General features: G+C 42.1%; 1 protein-coding gene across 1 annotated transcript in view; it reads left to right on the top strand.

The window, feature by feature from the left end:
• The window catches only part of GIPC2 (GIPC PDZ domain containing family member 2), an 86426-nt gene that overhangs the window by 46301 nt on the left and 19967 nt on the right, over positions 1-20158 (top strand). Inside the window, exon 3 of the mRNA XM_057749128.1 lies at positions 1897-2077. Coding sequence (XP_057605111.1) covers positions 1897-2077 — 181 coding nt within the window. The remainder of the gene's footprint in view (positions 1-1896; positions 2078-20158) is intronic.

The following is a 20158-nucleotide window of genomic DNA, read 5'->3' as shown; positions in this document are numbered from 1 at the left end:
CTACATTTCTGTTACTATGCCCTTTAATTTACTGGTAAGATTCATACATGCCTTTAAAGCCTTTCATTTAGTTTTATACGGTGATTATTTTTAATAAAATTACAACAGTAAGTCTTAAACTAAAAATATGGGGAACTGAAATTTGTATGGTGTAGTTGATCAAAGGAAAAATAGGTTCAGAAATATCAAGAAATAAATTAGGATAAAAATTAAAGTCAGAGTTACAGATTTTCACGTTCTCTAGTAACTTAAGAATGATTAGGTGACAGAATATTAAATTTTTTCTTTGTTTCTGTAAACTCTAGTCTTTTGTTTAATCTCACTTATGTTTCTATGACAGTTTAGAAACTCCAATTGTATTTAGTGGTGTGTTGAGGTTACCTTTGTTTCTGTAGCTTATGTGTCAAATATGGACTTACTAAAAAACATTGTCAGCTTATGAAATTTCTGGGTTTTTTCTTTATAATTAACTACTTGTAATGACAGTAATCTCCATATGAATTAGCATCATTGTGTCATTTGCATAAAGCATATTAATAGTTATTACAATGAACAGTGTTCTTAAAATTGGGTGGTAAAAAAGAAACCTACTGTAAGTGTTGGTGTATTGTAATAAAATTTAGAAATTAAAAATGCCCAACCTTCCTAGATTAGTCTTCTACAACTTGTGTTTTCTTATGACAATATTATGGAGATGCTGGGGTACACGGGATCAATTTTTCTCTTAACTCTTGGACACAATGATCAATCCCCTACTGACTCAGAAGATGTTGTTATTCCACCTGGTAAGACTGGAGAATACGCATACTTCTATCACACAATAGTAGCAGCCCCTAACATTTCTATCCTGTCATTCTCATGAAGGATTTGAGATACCCAAGGCAGATGGTGGCCTGCATTTTGCTGTGTTCCTCACCGCTTTTGAAGAATTTGTACATCCTCTGCTGGGCTGTTACCTGTGCAGACTTTTCTGGAGTTCCTGTCCCTAAAATCCTTTCAGAAATTCTTAGTTTTATTTTAAGGAGTCTTACACCTCATTTTGAAACTTTGCACTGTTGATGTATTATGTAATGCATACCTATGATAGAGTTAGGAAAGATCAATTTGACGTTTCTCCTTGGGTTCTAAGTTCTCCTCACCTAAAACACGTAAGTGAAAGTAGTGGTATAAAATCCTTCTCAGTGGCTCCCCAACTGGTAAACATACCTGTCTCTGTAGTATCAATTTTCTTAGCTAGGCTTGTACCAATTCTTGTCTTGCGTTTGTAACTAAGGTTTAAAAAAATGTAGCTGGTAGAAAAAGCTCAAGCTTTATTCTGATGTAATGAGCCTCATGTTGAAATGATTCAGCAATCATTTATGGAGGGACTTTTCTGTGCAGTGTTGTGCTAGGCACAGCGCAGTGGTGAATAAGATCATCTCTGTCCCCAAGGATATTACAGTTCAGTAGTGGAGACTGAGAGATACGTGAACAATTGCACTATGGTTTGTTGAACTTGGCAAATTCCCTCATCTTCTGATCTAAGACATCAGACTCTTGTAAAAGTTGTTAAAATTAAATGAGATCGCAAATGTAAAATGTCTAGCTTAGAGCTCAGCATATGTAGCGGCAAGTACTGCAGAGGCATGAGGATGGTACCTTACCTAGTCTTGGGGGAGTGGGCTGGCAGGTGTCAGGAAAAGCTGCTTAGAGGAGATGGTGACTGTGATGGAAGCTGATTTCTGAACAATAAAGAAGAATGGTTGGGAGTAGGATGGTTGTCTTTGATCTTCTGTCTTTTAACATTAAACTACATTGTTGATATGTCAGTATATTGTATGTAATATGTCAAGAGCATGAAAAGTAATGTTACACAGTCCTATTTTATATTAAATATTACCCTTAATTTTCTTTCAGAGAATTAAAGATGGCAGCACAATTGACTCCATTAAAACGATCTGTGTGGGGGATCACATTGAAGCCATCAACGGACAAAATATCGTTGGGTGGCGTCACTTTGAGGTTGCTAAGAAGTTAAAGGAGCTTAAAAAAGAGGAACTCTTTACCTTGAAGTTAATAGAACCTAAGAAGGCCTTTGGTAAGTGGATTTGGCTTATCTTTCTCAGGGAAATGAGTACTGTGATGTGGTGCCAGGTAATTTTGCGTATCAGTTAAGAACATAAGAAATGATAGACAAGCACTATGTATAAGGAAAACAACCATTGAAGGAGAAAAAAATTGCCTAGAAGGACATTTTCTTAAAAAGACTTTTGGAGTTATAAAGTATAATGTCTAGTGACTCTGAATTTGTTCCAGGCTCAAGAACACATTGCATTGTGTTCATCTTGCTGAGGTTTTTGGTTGAGCTCTCTAAACAGTAGTAACTGTCATTCATGGACGTCAACAGCAAAAACTTTAGTTACACGCAGAATTGGTATTTAAAGTAGTTCTCCAGTCTATTTTAAAGACTTCCTTCAATACTCTTCCTCCACTGGCATTTTGAACTTGGCAGTGTGGAAGGGTATTGCTTCTACTTTGGTGTGACATCTGTACTTGCTTGGTTTTAGCCATTGCAGCTGTGTTCCAACTGTTGTTCAACCCCCCAGGGCCATCTCATCTACAGGAAAATGTGCCAGCTTCCCTCTCACTACCCAGCACTATTTTAATAAGCCAAATGATGGCCTAGTGTTCATCAGTGTTAAAATATCTGCAACAGAATCATTCTGGGCCTGCCGTTACTCATCCATGACTCCACCCACCTTATGTTCTTTCCTTGGGTCACAAACATCAATATCCCTTATAGTTTGTCTCTAATGGCTATTTTCTCAGGGCAGTTAATGACAATGATGGGTGAATGCAGTGGGTCTGGGGAATTACATTTCTCTACCCTTAGAAAGTCAGGGGCAGATTGTAGCCATACAAAATGGAAAAAATTTCTCTGCTTTCAAGCGATTCTGTGCCATTTAATAGAAATACAGTGTAGGTGGCATGGCTTGTGGGAGACAGAGTTCCACGAAGATGTAAGAAAGGCATGCCTTGTGCCAGTACTGCTCCTGGAGGGACCATTCAAGGAACCACTGCTGCAGATACTGTGATTCTGCATGGTGCATTACAGCGTCTGTGCTCACTTCCCACAGAGGAAGGTGGGCCAGCGCTTAGATTTCTATCTAGCAGCTCCTTTTGAAATGGGTTTGTGTGGTAACCAACTTCCCAGGTATCACAGCATATAAACTGATAGGATGTAGGCAGTTTGAGATAAATATTATTTGATTTAGGCTCTTTGTAAATCAAAGTTATTCTCTTAGTACAACTCAAGAAATATAATTTCTATTATTGCTCCGTGATTAAATTTTTTTCCTTCAACATTTGAGACACATGTGTAGATAGTTGGTGTACTTCACTGCCTTATGTGCCTGCGGCAGCTGAGCCTGCTCTTTTGCTTCATATGAATTCCGTGGACAAGTGTGAAAAGGACAATGGATAGGATTTTCCTAATGGGGTATATTGTTTTGGCAGCTCACGTTCTGGTGGCACGGGTTAGGATACTTGGAGATTGATTTTTGAGGCAGTGACAAGTTTTTGTATTACAAGGTTTCAATGGCAGCTTAACTTAATTTGACCCAAATTACATCTGCCGGTCTATATGCTTTTTCTACTTTTTGCCTCTGGGCCCTAGCCTGGGGATTTCTCTTACAAGTAGGCCCTGCTTCTCTGCCTACCCTTCAGCCCTTAATTTTGGTGGCTTTTTGCCTCTAGGATAAAGGCAATGCCTCTAGGATAAAGGCCTTTTTGCCTCTAGGATAAAGGCAATGCTAGTTTGTTTCTTATCCTGTGGCCTTATTCCAGCACTTAGTTCTTTGCCAGGGAGGGAGGGAGTATACATCAGGGTATATACAGGCTTGGCCCCATTCTCTCCATCTAATTTTTTTTAATGCATAACTATATTTATATTAAATCTATTACATTAATCATATTCATAAATGTATATGTCCAGAAAAAGATTGACCATCTTAATAGGATAAACTATTTCTGGATTTAGATTTAGTCTCTTGCTGTTTCCTTCCTTCCTGTGTTTTTCTAGCATTTTCATTGATGCATTGATTCAAATTTAAAGTCCTTCATGATTATCTGACTCTGTCATCTTGGATTCCTACCAGAAGAAAGGGCCCGTCTAGGTGAGGCAGAACTCTCTTCCCCCATTCAGATAACTTCAGCCAAGATGGCCTAGTCATTCCTGGGACTTTACCAAAAGCTGTCAGAAATAGCCACACATTCCAGTATCTTGACATTTTCCCTACCAACTTCCCAAAGGGAGCCTGGGGAGGCACGTGGACTGTGTCCCAGATTACAGGAGGGAGGAGCGTCGTTGGCTGCTTCTTGCTGGCATAGCAGGTATGATGAGCACAACTTAGCCATTGATGGGGGAACCCTTACTACCTGTTCTATTTCCATTTCTTTTTCATATCTGCCACTACCCACACCCCACTTCTAGGGGCCGCTATATGTGTCAAGATTCTTTGAGGGCTACAGAATAAGCACTGTCTAATGTAAGGAAAAGTCATTTTTTAGAAAGACTGTCAGGTAGGTCTCAGAAGCAAAGACAGATCAATCAAGTCTTGGAAAGGTAGGAACCAAGACTGTTTCAGGGATGCGTAAACCAGGAACTCTTCATGGTACTGGCTTAATAGACTCCCTCCAGTTAGTTCCTATCTTAATGTTACTCCATTTAAGATTCAGATTCCTGAGGGGGGGAGCTTATTAGGTCGTGTGTCCATCTTGATAATGGAGGAGGCAGGCTGCATAATTGACAGGCCCGCCAAAATCACACAGAACAGGGAAGGGGAGGAAGTTTCCTTTTGGGGAGGAAAAGGCAGATGTCCATTTAACCGTTTCTTTAAGCTGTTACACCTGGTTCTTCAGGTAGAGAAGTGTTTCCTTTCTCTTGACTTTGAATCTGCCTCTAGCCATTCATGATGCTGTCAGTCTGGTGTAGGAGAATGAGCCTGGAGGGAGGAGGGTACTGTCAACTGGCTTTGGGTATCTAGTCTTAAGGATTTTATTATTCTACGAAGTTTTGGGTGCTGTATAAATGGCTGTTTGGCAGTGGGCTCTCTGGAGACCATGACAGTATCAAGCTTTCTTTCAAGGAAGGGCTAAAGCCGTATTCTTCTTGTGCTGGCCACCAAATTTGGAAGGGGCCTCACTCCATAGATTTGGACCTCACTCCTGGAAGGTCCTTCCTTTGTGTATTCCACAAATAATTTGAGAATCTGCTGTGTCCCAGGTACTCTGCAGGCACGGCAGATACTAAGAAAGAAGTCTAAGTTACGGCTCCTGCCTTTTGAGGAGCTCACGGTCTAGGAGGAGGCTGTTATGGACTGAACTGTGTCCCCCTAAAATTTGTATGTTGAAGTCCTAATCTCCAGTTTTTCAGAAGGTGACTATATTTGGAGATAGGATCTTTAAAGAGGTAACTAAGTTAAAATGAGGTCATTAGGGTGGCCCCCTGGTCCAATATGAGTGGTATATTTATAAAAAGAGGAAATATGGACATGGAGATATATAGAAGGAGAACACCATGTAAACATGAAGACAGCCAACTGCAAGCCAAGGAGAGAGGCCTCAGAAGAAAGCAACCCTGGTAACAGACTTCTAGCCTCCATAATTATAAGAAAATAAGTTTTTGTTGTTTAAGCCTTGTGGTTCTTTGCTATGGTAGCCCAGCGAAACTAATATAGAGGCCAATAAGCAAAAAAAGAAAATATAGTTCAAGTTCTTTGACTATGTCAGTAGATCATGGACTTCCTGACAATGTAGAAAGTATAGGTTGGGTATCTTAGCAGCTTTTTGGCCTTGGGCAGATGGCAAGAACATACTGATATGTTTTCATTCTATAAATATTTGAGTAATTAGTATGTGCTGGTCTTAGGGTGCTAGTTGCTGGGGTAATAGTCACTGTTTATGGAGATCCTGCTGTGTTCTGTCACCATACTACATACTTGGTATATCCATAAATAAGATCATTTCTTGCCTTCAGGAAACTCATGTCTAGTGGGAAGAGACAGGTATGAAAAAATTTCAATAAAGGATGTTAGAGGTGTCAGAATGTACTGGAGGTCTTAAAGTGGGATACATCAAACCAACCAAGGAGTTTAGGAAAAGCTTCCTGGAGAAGGAATCTGAGCAGAATCCTAAGAGGCTTGCTCCATGAACAGATCAGAGAAGGTTATCCTATGGAGTAGGAATAGAATAAACAAAGGTGCAGAAGCACGAAGCAGTATCATATATCTCAGAATATGATGTATGTGGGTGTGATTGGAATAGAGGTTATAGGTGCTGGTGTGGCAAGAGATGAAGCTCAAGGGTCAGTGGGGACCAAATTATCAAGGGCCTTATGTATGTAGATAGAGTGAACAGTGGAGAACCACTGAAAGGGTTTAGGCAGGGGAGAAGCATAATGAGACTTGGATTTTACAGAGGTATTTTGGAGTCTGTGTTGGAGAGGTAGGGTATGAGTTTGAGGTCTATTGTGTTGAGGAGAATGAAGATGAAATGCTGAATTCAGGCAGTGTGGGTAGGCATGGAAATACAGAATGGTTCTGAGGAACAGACGGTGGTGTGCTGGAGCCATTTGTGCCCATGTCTTTACAATTCCATGTTCAGTGGCATCAAGTTGGTTGCTTAAAATTGGCCTTTGTGGGGTATTTACATCACGGAAATAGGCGCGTGCTGCAAGTCAGGGCTTTTTTTTTAATTTCTTTTTAAACCTGGAGAGCTGATTGTTAAACATTTACCTGCATACCACTGAGTATGAAGAAGGCAGAGTTGGTAACCCATTGGATGTAGAGGTATTGGAGAAGAAATTGCAAATGGTGGCCCACAGGTGTGTGGATTGAGTGCACTACCATTCTTTGAGAGGAGGAAAGCTGGAAAAGAAAGATTTGGGTGAGGAGGCAGGGAAGAGAGATTGTACTTACAGTACAATTTTGGGCCTTAAGCGTTTGAAATCTGTGGGACAATTCAGTTGGAAATGTGTATGAGGTAGATGGGCATTTAGAATTGGGGCCTAGGGAATGGGATTTCTGAATAACTTGAAGTCGTGGAAACAGATCCAGCTACTCAGAGTAATAAGAGAAAAAGACCAAAAACAGAGCTGTGGGGAAACCCCAGCATTAAAGGGGTAGAAACAGAAGGAGGAGTCAGCACAGTGAGGAATGGCTGGACGTGGTGGAGCCGGCTTCTGGGTGCACTTCACCCAAGCACCCAAGAACAAGTCACTTGTCCCAAGAGCAGATGCGCCGCTGCCGCTTTCCTAAGTTGGCTGTGGGGCTCTGAGGGAGAAATAAAAGCTGTTATAAAACATAACCTCAGAATCTCCTCTGCTGGTTTAAATCACTGTTTTTCAGCCTGTAGGTCTCAACCAATGTGTTTAGAATACAAAGCAGAGTAGAAGTGAAAATTTCCTAGTGCTTTGTACCTAGTAAAGGTGAGCATTATTTCAGTTTGCATATGTATACATATGTATGTTTTTTATATACATATGTGTATGCATGTGTGTTTTATATATATGTATATACGTGTGTATATATATATACCGACATAACGTATGTCTCACTGTGTGTCACAGAAAAAAACAAGCAAAAAACCCCAAAACATTTGAAAGCAACTGGTTTAAATGACCCCCTTGTTGAAAACTTGTAATTTAATGGGAAGTCTTATCCATACCTAACATGGTTTCTCCTGGTCAGCTGCTTTCCAATCCAAAATTTCCTTCTTCAAGCCATGAGTGTGATGGCAGCCTTCCCAGTCCTTATCAAGTACCGGCTGGAATGTCTCTAGTGGTATTTTTTTTTAGGGCATGGCTCACTTCCTTTCCTCTTTTGCCAGTGAAAAGGAACATGTCTCCACAATGAGCTCAACCCTGCAGAGTTTGCCCTGTAAACTTAGATTTTTCCCGAGGCTATGAAAATTCATTCTTCCATTTAACTGGCTCTAGGATCAGACTAGTTCAACTGGTTTGTTTTCCTATGAAGCCTTTTAACTATTAAATATTATGAGGCTTTGACTCAGCTTTATTTAGATGAGCCCCCCTTTACTTATCCTGGAGAATTTCTTTCATTTGTAATTGTTGCCCTTTATGGAAAAAGGTTTGTGGAAGGAGGTCTGACATGTTTCTATAAAGTGTTTTGAAAACCAGAAAGGGAGGGGAAAGAATGTTTGCCTCCTAAAGCATGGACAGTCTTTGTTTTGGGGTTAGAATTTGTTACAAATCTCTGGACTATATCTTCTTTTAGAGACCTCATTTCTGTGCTATGTGCCCATCAGAATAGGATGTTCAGTATGTGAAGTACATCCGAGTCCTTTGAGTCATTCACAGCTGGAAAACTCGGACCTCATCTTTGTGATTCAGCTTAACGGATGTGCTCATTTTCAAAGATTAAGTCTATTTGCTATTAACGGAAACTTTGGCTTTTAAGCTTTATGACTGTTTAGATAGCTACTTCAAACATTTAAAAATACTTTCTATTATTCATGCTATTTGGAGTGAACATTTTTCAAGCAACAGTGCCTTTGATACTTTTTATATATACTGAATTCTACCAAATACCCTGAGGAATGGGAAAAAAGTTACAAAAGGGACAACAAAGTGTAAGTAGTTTAGTACCTAGACTTTGCCATATATGGGCGGTGTGATAATGTGACATTGGGTGAGTTAACCTTTCTGTGCTTTGGTTTCCTCACACAAAAAGTAAAGATAATAGTATCAACCACATTGGGTCGTTGTGAGAATTAAATGATTAAAACAAAAACAATCATAGAACAGTCCCTGGTGCATGTAAGTCTTTGGTAAAAGTTAGCTGCTCTTATTACTATTATCTTGAAGGTGTAGCCCTTTCTTTAAGGAGTAATTTTAGAAACAAGATGAACCCACATGAAGCAGGAAAAACAACGTGGGTGAGTTGGTGATTAGTAAGTGTTTGTTGAGAACTCTGGCACTCTTCCGGATCCTGAAAAGACAGATGGTAAATCACATCTCATATCAAATAATGAAATATATCAGTATGTCATTGTCATAGTTGCTGTTCACTTTTCTAAGTACTTTCTTAGTCAGAAATAATTTAATCCTTACAACCATTCTAAAAAGTTAAGCGATCTGGGGACTTCCCTGGTGGCACAGTGGTTAAGAATCTGCCTGCCAATGCAGGGGACACAGGTTCAACCCCTGGGCCGGGAAGATCCCACATGCTGTGGAGCAACTAAGCCCGTGTGCCATAACGACTGAGCCTGTGTGCTGCAGCTACTGAAGCCCGTGTGCCTAGAGCCTGTGCTTCGCAACCAGAGAAGCCACCGCACTGAGAAGCCCACGCAATGCAACAAAGAGTAGCCCCCGCTCACCACAACTAGAGAAAGCCGGTGCGCAGTAGCAAGGACCCAAGACAGCCAATAAATAAATAAATAAATAAATAAATAAAAAGTTAAGCAATCTGTCCAAGGTTTTAGAGCTAGCTCTTGAGCGAGGGAGGCTCTGCAGTGAGCCTCCAGAGCCAGCTCCCCAACAGCTGCTGTGGATGACTCAGCATGTTTATGTCCTCAAGGAGCTTGCAATGTACCTAAGGAGGCGGATACATTAGGAATCAAGCAGTTCTATCAAGAGCAGTAATAGCTACCATTGGAAGCAATTGCTCATTAAAAACAATATGGTATAATGGTTAAGAGCATAGATTCTGAACCAAACTGCTTGGGTTGAATTCCTACCTCTGCTGCTTACTTTCTTTTTTTTTTTTTTTTTATTTTTTTTTATTATTTTATTTTATTTTTTTTGGGGTACACCAGGTTCAATCAACTGTTTTTATACACATATCCCCATATTCCCTCCCTTCCTTGACGCCCCCCTGCTGCTTACTTTCTATGTGATCTTGGACTACTTACTTATTCTCTTCTATGACCGTTTACTTATCCATAAAGTGTCGTGGGGTTGAATAAGTTAATATACATAAAGCACTTAGAATATGCTTGGCACACAGTGCTACCCAGATGTAAGTCATTGCGACTAGGACTTCTACTGTTCTGGCCTGACTCAATCCGCATGTCATTCCTATGAAGGTTTTCCAGATAAGTAAACTGAGGTTTTGGGCAGTTCAGTACCTCCCTGAGGTCATTCAGTGCAAGTATAGTGCTCCATTCCTGTTTGCTCCTGAGGCTTCTGTGCTGAACATCATGTTACTGCCTCTTAGACTCTAATGCAAATCATATGATATGTGCTGTAATGCAGAGTTAAACAAAGGGCAGTTCAGCTGAGAGCTGATTTGTCCATGATTGGAAGGGGTCCTGAGGGTGAGAGTGAGAGAGGCTGGGAGAAGTGGTCAGATTGGGAAGGAATTTTCCCAAAGCGATAAGCCGTGGGACAGATGGCTTATAGCATGTCCCACTAGTACAAGGACCAGTGTCCCATTCCCATGCAACTCCCCACAAGAGGTGTTAGGACTCCTGATAGAGTTGCAGAGGGACACCAGAGCTGTGAGAGCTGTGACCTTGCAATCGGAGGTGAAAGAGCCCCTGTGCCCTGAGCATGGACACACTGACCTGGACGTCGAGCTTCAGGGTAGGATCTGTGTTGGACTGAGCACCACTCAGTTCTCTGGATCCTAAGACGCGGAGACTCCCAAAGCAAAACCAAGACTCAGTTTCTCACTAAACCTGTGGAGTGAAGGGCTCCTAGTCAGGTTCAGTCTGACATTTCTTTTCTCCAGAATTGTGGAGCAAAAATTTAAATCCACCACAGACACTTAAGGGAGTGTTTAGAGACGGGAAAGATATGAGTAGGTGAGGAAGATTCCTGAAGAAGATTGCGCTAGACCTTGGCCTTGCAGGATGGCAGGGAAAGTACAGACAAGGAAGGAGAGTTTCCTGTGGAAAAGAGCCTAGTCTTGGAAGGACTGTAGCAAACCAGGCTGCAAAAGCAGCTCCAAGCCATGTTAAGCAGATCTCTGAAAACTAGGTGGGGAACCTGAGCTCGTTGGAGAGGATGATAGGGAATCATTGAGATGTTAGAACCGAAGAAAGAAATGATGAAATAGACTCTGGGGACTTAAGCCTGGAAGAGGAATGTTGGCTGTGTTTGATTAGAGGAGAAACCATGTCACAGGCTGCCGCAGTCCAGGAGGAAGTAACATGGCCTGTTATTGGAGGCAGCAGTGGGAATTCAAGTGAAACAGTAAAGCCTGAGTAATACTGCAGAGGCACAAATGGAGGCTGGAGGTGGGTTGATGCACTTCAGCTAAAAGAGGGAGGAGGGAAGGTTTTGAAGAAGCAAATGTGACCTCAGGTTTCTATCATCGGAGCTTGTGATAAAAGTGATATTTGGAAATGGGGCAGTTGGATGTAGTAATGGTTTGAGAGAAAGTCAGGGAGAGAAGTTTAATTTTAGATGTATTGCATTTTATGTGACAGTGGCGCTCTCTTTCATGTATTTTTTGGCAAGGGTTTAAAGTGCTCACAATGACAAATTTGGGGGCTGGAACATGCCACTTAATCATCTTTTCATGTCCTAGAGTTTGTTCTGCCCTTCTTACATCTAGCTAGACTTTAGTTTGGCATTTACCACAAAGATACTATGAGAGAAGATAAATGAAGAGCCAAGTTTTCTTTTGTGGGGTGTGGCAGATGCGTCAGATGCATGCTGGGTGTAACTGGTAAATGTGTTTTCAGTGTAAAGACTCAGCTGGATGAAGACCCAGGCTAACTACTCTCTCTTTTCTACTCTAGCTATGAACTCTCAGTAAGGGAAAACTTATAAAATGCTCACGTTTTTAATCTAAGAAAGGTGAAATCATTATAATCTACAGTATTACAAACTCTGTAATCTGTGTTTCCCATGTCACTTACCCTAAATGGTGATTGATCTCTTAGAACTACAATGTTTAAGGAGCCTTTGGAATTAATAACAACCATGAGTGGAAGGTAGGTAATAGTTCTCAGCTGTTTGTAAGCTTAGTAATTAAAACAGCAATGTAGGATGCAGGAGTCAAAACTGATGCCGACATGGAAGTGGCTTCCTTAATATGGGAGAACAGTGTGAAGATAATATAACTTATTGGAATAATTCCTCTTTTTCTAATAATATATATTCTACTAGAGTATTTGTGTAATGGGAGTTGACATATAATTGTAGGAAAAATGGATCTGACAAATTATACTCAAAATTGTCAGAGTTTGTCTTCAGAAAAACTTAAGCAGATAAACAGTTCTCTTTATACATGGGAAAATGTTTGATATATTAAGTGAAAAGGCAGATTACGAAACAATGTACAGTAATGTCCCTTTTTTTGTAAAAAACTATCTTTAAATGTAGAAGAAGAATGACTTGCAGTATATGCATATTGAAATGTTAACAGTTACCTCTGGTGGTGGGTTTATGAATGACTTGTTTCTTTAGGCTTGTGTTTTTCCCATTGTAAATATAAAATATTAATTTTTATAACCAGAAAACAATTATTTAAAAAAATTCTAGCATTCCTAGTCTAGGAAGTAGAGAAATGGAATCATTCCACTTTTAATAGCTGTATAATTTTTAACTATATGATCATACTCTTTTTTTGGGGGGGGCCTTCATTTCTGCACGGGGGCTTTTCTCTAGTTGTGGCAAGTGGGGGCTACTCTTTGCTGCAGTGCACAGACTTCTCAGTGTGGTGGCTTCTCTTGTCGTGGAGCATGGGCTCTAGGCATATGAGCTTCAATAGTTGTAGCTTGAGGGCTCAGTAGTTGTGGCACTTGGGCTCAGTAGTTGTGGCACACAGGCTCTAGGTTGCACAGGCTTCAGTAGTTGTGGCACACGGGCTTAGTTGCTCTGTGGCATGTGGGATCTTACTGGCCCAGGGATTGAACCCGTGTCCCCTGCATTGGCAGGCATATTCTTAACCACTGTGACACCAGGGAAGTCCCCGTACTTATTTTAAATAGTTTTCTTTAATATTATCTTAAATGGTTCCATGTTAGAAATGTGGTAGGTTACATTGTATAGACTTTTTTTAATTGGCAGGATTGTTTTTGTAACTACTAACCTTTTTAAAAGCTGGAGAAAAAATATGTTATAAACCATTAATAAAAGTGAACAATTTTTGATTTTTGAATTCCCATAAAATCATACTATGGAATCAAATAAGTATAAAAATACTTTCGCTATCCTTTTAACTTCCTTGTATTAGAATCTAGAGATGTGTAATATTTTTCTGTAACACAGTCCCCTCTGGATTAAAACTATCCCAGAGATGCACATTAACTTTTGCCTGTAATTTCAGGAAGTTATGAAAATAGGGTTGAGTTTTTCTCAAATGACACCTCACATAAAGAACAAGATGATTCTGGACATAGTTCTTTCCCTTCTGACACGTGCCGTGCACTGTTCAGTCCCATCAAAGGAACAGTTAAGAGCAACCTTGTTTAGCAGCCCCCCTCCCCCCTTTTCTGGTGGAACGGGTCACGTGTTGCCAGCCCTTTTGATCCGACAGCTGCCTTGTGTATGTGGCATCCGCTTAATTCCTTTTCCTTCTTATCTGCCCTAGCACCATACCAGCTCAAAATAAAAACACCACCATAACTATTCTAAAGAAGTCTGAAGAACGTTGGAGAGAGGAAGGAGACCTAGAAAGAGGGGATGAATAAAGTTTTAAATTCTGGGGCAAAGCCAGATTTTATGTCAACTATTCTGAGAGAGAGGGAGGGAGGCAGGGGGAGAGTTCGGGGTGAAGGTAGGGAAGGGAGCACATGAGCTGTTTATGGACAGTGCCATTCCATAAATATGGAATGGTGTATGTCCAAACATTGGAAGGCCTCTTTAGAAAGGTTGCTTCACTGCTCAGACACAATTCTGTATCTGTGAGGGATCTTTCAGTTGGAGACAGTGGAAAACCTTACCACACTGGCCAATGCAGGAAAGGGAACCTTATAAGTCAACTGTCCATGAGTGATGCTGGCATCAGCAAGGCTCTCTGTAGGGCCCATACAATGTGATCAGGACCCCATTTCTTGCCCTTCCTTTCTGCTCTGCTGCCTGAGGCATCAACTTCATCATCCATGTTTCATCTTAAGATGTCCCAAGATAGTAGTCAGCAGTAGCTGGGACCATGCGCTTCTTTAGTCACATAGAGCAGAGAAAGAGTGTCCTTGCCTCTGAATTTCTAGCAAAAGTCCTCAGATTTTTTTCACATGTCTATCTCTGAAACAGTCAATGTGATGAAGGAGATGAGTTAGTTTGGCCCATTCATGTGTCCCATCGTTGAACTTTCCCCTGAACCACAGTGATCCTCACGACCAATGGGTACTGAGGAGACAGCCAACTAATGTCTGTTACCAATGGCAACTCATAATATTTAATAGAATACAAAATCAGGGAGTGTCTCTGGGGTAACCCAGCTCTACCACTTGCCAGTTGTCTATGACCTTGGTGAAATCATCTTACTTCTCCAAGCTTCAACTGAAAGCTTAGTTGTAAAATTAGAGTAATACCTATCTTGTAATAGTGTTGTGAGGATTAAATGAGAGCTTATCAAGAATTTCTAGTATCTGGGACATATTAAGTGATCAGTTAAAAAATTACCTTTACATTTCCCAGATGATCTATGTTATTGGCCCTAGATGAATTATAGTGTGTGTGTGTGTATTTATTACTTTGAAATAAGGTTGTGCTCCAAGAATAACGCTAGTATATGAAACAGCATATAACACTCGATAGCCATATGTAGTGAGAAACTCTATACCTTGAGAGATTGTCAGAAAATGAGGGCTGAGAGCTGCAGACCCCAAAGCAAAGTTGTCCATCCTAATTATTATTGTTTTGTAGGCATGCATCAGTTTCCAAGAGAAACTTAAAATTTGAATTTTGATGAGAAGGCACCCAGCTTTTAAAAGTTGCCAACTAATTTTAAAAATCTGAAAACTTGGCACACCCCACAAACATGTCTGTGGACCGCATGTCAATGAACTACCTGTTTGCAGCCTTGGCCCATGAGAATTATCCTTTGTGCCCAAGTCCTTTTCTCTGGTATCATCCATACACACTAAGCGTCTCAGGTACCCACGGGGAAGAAAGTTTCAAGTGAATTGTTCCCAAGGGGGTAGAGGCCTGGCAAGCTGAGAGTCACCCAGTTGGGAGGGACTCTAAAGCATCAACTCTACACTCCTTGCCTTTGGAGGCTTGGAACTCATGGCCTGGAGCATGATCCCCGCCCTTCACCACCTAGCCTTGCTGTCGTAGACCTTCACGGCTGGGTCTCGGCTTGGACATTTTTCCTAGGAAGTTTTGGGCTCTGAGAAGGAAGCATGGAAGCCCTCTTGCACCTTTGATACTCTCCCTCTCTATGATTAATACATTGATGTGATGACATCTCTTCCTTGTGGATTTGATTAGTGTGAATCAGTCCCTAAGACTCAGGTCAGCACTGGGAACACTGGGAAAAATAAGCATTTCTGGGCCTGAAATGCTGAAGGTCATTGGTATACACATCCTGCAAAGTCCTGCCTGAGTTGCCATCTGGCCACCATTTTGATGCTGTGTCACTCTATTACAGAAACGGATTAGTGAATTTGGTGAAGTACCTTGGTTCACCTACATGGGTGGTTAGGGGAGGAGGATGTACGTTTCCTTTTCCAGGATGGAGTGCTGATATATCTGCTCACTTGCCCACGTGGTGTCATGTAACTCTAACGGGGAGTCAGAGGTCCAGTTAGATGGACACTGGAGGGCCCCCATTGCTGAGGGCCACCCTGAGGGCTGGACTTAAACTCAGCCACTTTGGTGAATCAGAGTAGAGTAATAGGTCATCTATTATTTCTACCCTCCTATAAATGGAAGGGGGGAAAAACCACAGTTCTATAGAAGATAGAATAAAAAGGAAGCCTTTGTATTCGAAGTGACAATTTTCTGAGCATTTGAAGAGAGAATTTCGCATGTTTCTCATCCTGAGGAAGCCAGTGCAAATGGTTTGGTTGGGGAGGGCCTGGGAAGAGCAGATGGATCTCTCTCCAGGGTGGACGTGTCACCAGGAGCAAGTGCAGCAGCAACAGACCCTATAGATGAGCCAGACCACTGGGCAAAGCACCTTTCATATGGCAGCCCTTTGAATGCTTAAGACAACATCCTTTGTAGGTAGTGTTGAAAGCTCGACCTCTCTGTACACCAGCGCCGGAGCAAATCTTGGAGACAGAGTTTTGGGTGAAGTAGAAAAGGATAACGTTATTGCTTTGCCAGGCAGAGGGAGACACACCACGCTTCTGCCTCAAAAAACTATATGTCCCAACACCAGAGAACTTGATGAGCGGTTTTATAACAGTGGTTCAAAGGTGGGGTCTCTGAGTAGATTACGGTGTGAGCAGGGTTTGCATTCCCTTTGTCTCATCTCAGGTGATCTTCTAATCTTTTTTTGTTTTTTTAAAATAAATTTTATTTATTGGCTGCATTGGGTCTTCATTGCTGCACATGGGCTTTCTCTAGTTGCAATGAGGGGGGGCTACTCTTCGTTGTGGTGTGCAGGCTTCTCATTGTGGTGGCTTCTCTTGTTGCAGAGCACGGGCTCTAGGTGTGTGGGCATCAGTCGTTGTGGCACATGGGCTCAATAGTTGTGGCTCATGGGCTCTAGAGCTCAGGCTCAGTAGTTGTGGCTCATGGGCTTAGTTGCTCTGCAGCATGTGGGGTCTTCCCGGACTAGGGATGGAACCTGTGACCCCTGCATTGGCAGGTGGATTCTTAACCACTGTGCCACCGCCACCAGGGAAGTCCGGGTCTCCTAATCTTGATGAGCTTCTCTGGTCCCTTATTAATCTTGCCTCAGGTGGTTTCTTGGCTGTTCCTCCCTTGATTAGCAACTGTTGGAATCCGTCCTTTGGAACTCAGAGAAGGTCATGGAGGCTGGAGTCTTGCCTACAAGAAACAGGGGACAAAAGGGCCTCCATGCCTGGGAGCCCCACAGGGCCTCATTTGGTTTCAGTAGTGTTCTCTTTGTACAGATAAGGACTTATCCCATAAATTCTCACAGTATGTAAATAGTGGAGCTGGATTTTAACTCCGGTTCTCTGATTCTGAAGTCCATCTCTATGTGCCCTGCTCTCAGATGGAAATCCCAGCTCTGCCCTTGCTACGAATCGTACTCCAGGCCAACTTGGGCCCTTGTGGGACCGGAGCAAGATCTTGTTCTGTGCAGAAGGAGAATGCCCGGCCTCCCCACTGTCACCCTTTGTCAGTTTCACACGCTCCGCCTGAAGACAGGGCCTTGGCTCTTCTTTCCCTGGGGCTCAGGGTGGGACTAGAGACAGCATCTTGCTGTCTTCTCCACTTCCCTGTCTCTCCCCTGAACGTCACAGTGTAGCAGGGACTGGGGGTTGGTTGGTCTGTTTATTGAGAATGCTAGTTAAAATGGTATCATAAAGAATGACACAAGTAGATATAAACATTTTGTTTTAAAACATACAAATATGCATTCTTTTACTACTCTTTAGATGTAAAAAGCTCTTGAGTAGAGGACACAAATTGGAGTTCTACGAAGTCTTGCTTTAGTAATCAGAACCTGAATGTTCTGTTTCACATCTAAAAGCCAGATATGTGAAATGCTGAATGTTTAGAGATTTTATCCTAATCTCCTAGCGTCATCTTGCCCACCCCCTTTTTTTGGTTTGTTTGCCACTCACCCTTATGGAATCCTTCCAAAGCAGTTAACCTAGTTTTCCTAGCAATAATAACTCTGTGTTTCACACTTATTTCATCAGCTCACATAGTTTTAAATTAAATTACATAATTAGAGTAACAGATACAATCGCCACAAAAGGGTTTGGGAACTAAGACGACTGCTTCTTGGTGACCTCCAACTCAGCTGTGGGAGCAGCTGTGCACCCACGAGCAGTGAGTGTCTTGTGGCCTAAGTGACACAGGACGGGGAGCCCTGAGTCTAGTGAATCCGTCGAGCTGCAGGCCGATTCCCCGTGTCTCCTGTGTGAACAGCAACCCCCTCGTCATTCAGCCCCAGCAGAGGCCTCCTGCAAATCCACTCATGAGAAACGAAGTGACTGATTTAGGGCTTGGCCTGGTTGGTTCGACAAGCTTAGACGGGCCAGCACCCTAAAGGAGGCCAGACTAACAACATTTGCAAACGTTATAAAAGCGAAACTTTTTCTCCCCCTGCAGCTGAACGGGGCCATCCTGTCTGTTTTCATGTATAAACCGGTTGATTTACTTTCCTGAATCAGGATCGTAGAGAAACATGGCTTCTGTTTCTTTAGCCATAAAAACTGCCTTTCTGGAGGCCAGGCTGAGCTAGAACTAAAATTTTGACTTTTGGTGCCACCAAGTGGTTAGCTTTGAGATAACACTTTTGCAAAGATGGCAAACTTGTAATGATTAAAAAAAAAATCTGGGGTGCACAGGCAGAGCACAGAGGACTTTTAGGGCAATGAAACTGCTCTGTATGATACTGTGATGGTGAATACGTGTCATTATTCATTCTTCCAAACCCACAGAATGTACACCACCAGGAGTGAACGCTAATGTAAACTACGAGCTTTAGGTGATGTGATGTGTCCGTGGAGTTTCACTGATTGTAACGAGTGTACCACTGTGGTGGAGGATGTTGATCGTGGGGGAGGTGATGCATATGTGGGGGCAAGAGGTGTATGGGAGAGCTCTGTCTTCTCAATTTGTCATGCACTTAACACTGCTTTAAAACATAAGGCCTGTTAAAAAAACCCTTCCATTCTACGTTACATTTTCCCTTTTAGCTACTGGTGCTGCAGGTACGAGCCAGGTGAGTAGAGACATCATCTGGAGAGGCTGGCCAACTTCTCAAGCCTGGATGACAATCCTTCCATGAAGTTCCCACGTTCCAGAGTCTGGGTCCTTAGCTTTGTACATCCCAGAAATCTTTAATTTCTTCAGTGTATCCAGACTTGGGCAATTTCCCCGGGTTGTATCATGCTTACCAAACCTACAAAAGACTTGTTGATACGTCAGAATGCCAGCATATTACTTTACAGTTAGAAATGTATATGTAGTGGTAAACCAAACACATGTGTTAGCTGAACGATTCATTTCCCACCCTGTAGGAAATTTATAAGGGAAGACAAATTATACGGAGTAGGTTGCTTGGTATAATCTTGGTGGGTGGGTGTGCAGTAGGGGGAGTGGGGGTGTAAGGTTGTTTATCTTGGAGGTTAGTATCGTTAAGCTGAGGCTGTCTTGACCACTGTCGGTCTGTACATGATCCAAACTGGGCATAGCAGAATCCTGGACAGCGCTGGTGACAGACAGACTTCATCTGTTTCTTTGGGTATTTTTTTTTTTAATACATATTTTCTATTATCTCACAAGTTACTTTTGTCTTTTTTTTTTCTTTTCTCTTTGGCTGCCTTGGGTCTTTGTTGCTGCGCGTGGGCTTTCTCTAGTTGCGGTGAGCGGGGGCTACTCTTTCGTTGCGGTGCATGGGCTTCTCATTGCAGTGGCTTCTCTTGTTGGGGAGCACGGGTTCTAGGTGTGGGCTCAGTAGTTGTGGCTTGCGGGCTTAGTTGTGGCATGTAGGATCTTCCTGGACCAGGGATTGAACCTGTGTCCCCTGCACTGGCAGGTGGATTCTTAACCACTTTGGCACCAGGGAAGTCCCTCTTTGGGTATTCTTTTGGAAACTCTGCTGAGTGAGCATCTTGCTTCTGTTAATCTGTGCTTCCCTCAGATGGGACTCAGTATGACTGGCAAGGCAAATGCTGCAAACTTGCTGATACAGCTCTCGTCTCCCGAGCATCTGTCTGGTCACCACGATCAGCATGAGCACCGTCAGCCACCGTTTAGAGGTTTTACCTTAGGGGAACTGCCCTATTTATCGCATGATAATTTTAAAAAATTTCACTCTCAGAGCAAAACTTATGTTTTATGTTTTGGTGGCTCTGTCCTCAAATGCAGATTAAAATTAACATGTAAAAAAACCCAAAACCTGTAATATCCTTAGTCACCTTGGAGTAGATCCCCAATAGTGAAACAGGGCTTGCTGAAGATGGGAATTATCCTAGATTCTAAGGAAAGATGCATTCGTGCAGGCCACTTGACGCCTGCATTTTGAGAGCTTTGTGCAGAGCTCACTGCCTGCTTGCACACTGAGGCCTGCCCTGTGACTCCGCACTGGAGCTCAGTTATCTCCTGGGCTTG

Source organism: Hippopotamus amphibius, chromosome 1 (genome assembly GCF_030028045.1).
Source record: "Hippopotamus amphibius kiboko isolate mHipAmp2 chromosome 1, mHipAmp2.hap2, whole genome shotgun sequence".
Lineage (NCBI taxonomy): Eukaryota > Metazoa > Chordata > Mammalia > Artiodactyla > Hippopotamidae > Hippopotamus > Hippopotamus amphibius.
Note: the sequence above shows the minus strand (reverse complement) of the source record. Positions and strands in the feature narration are given on the sequence as shown.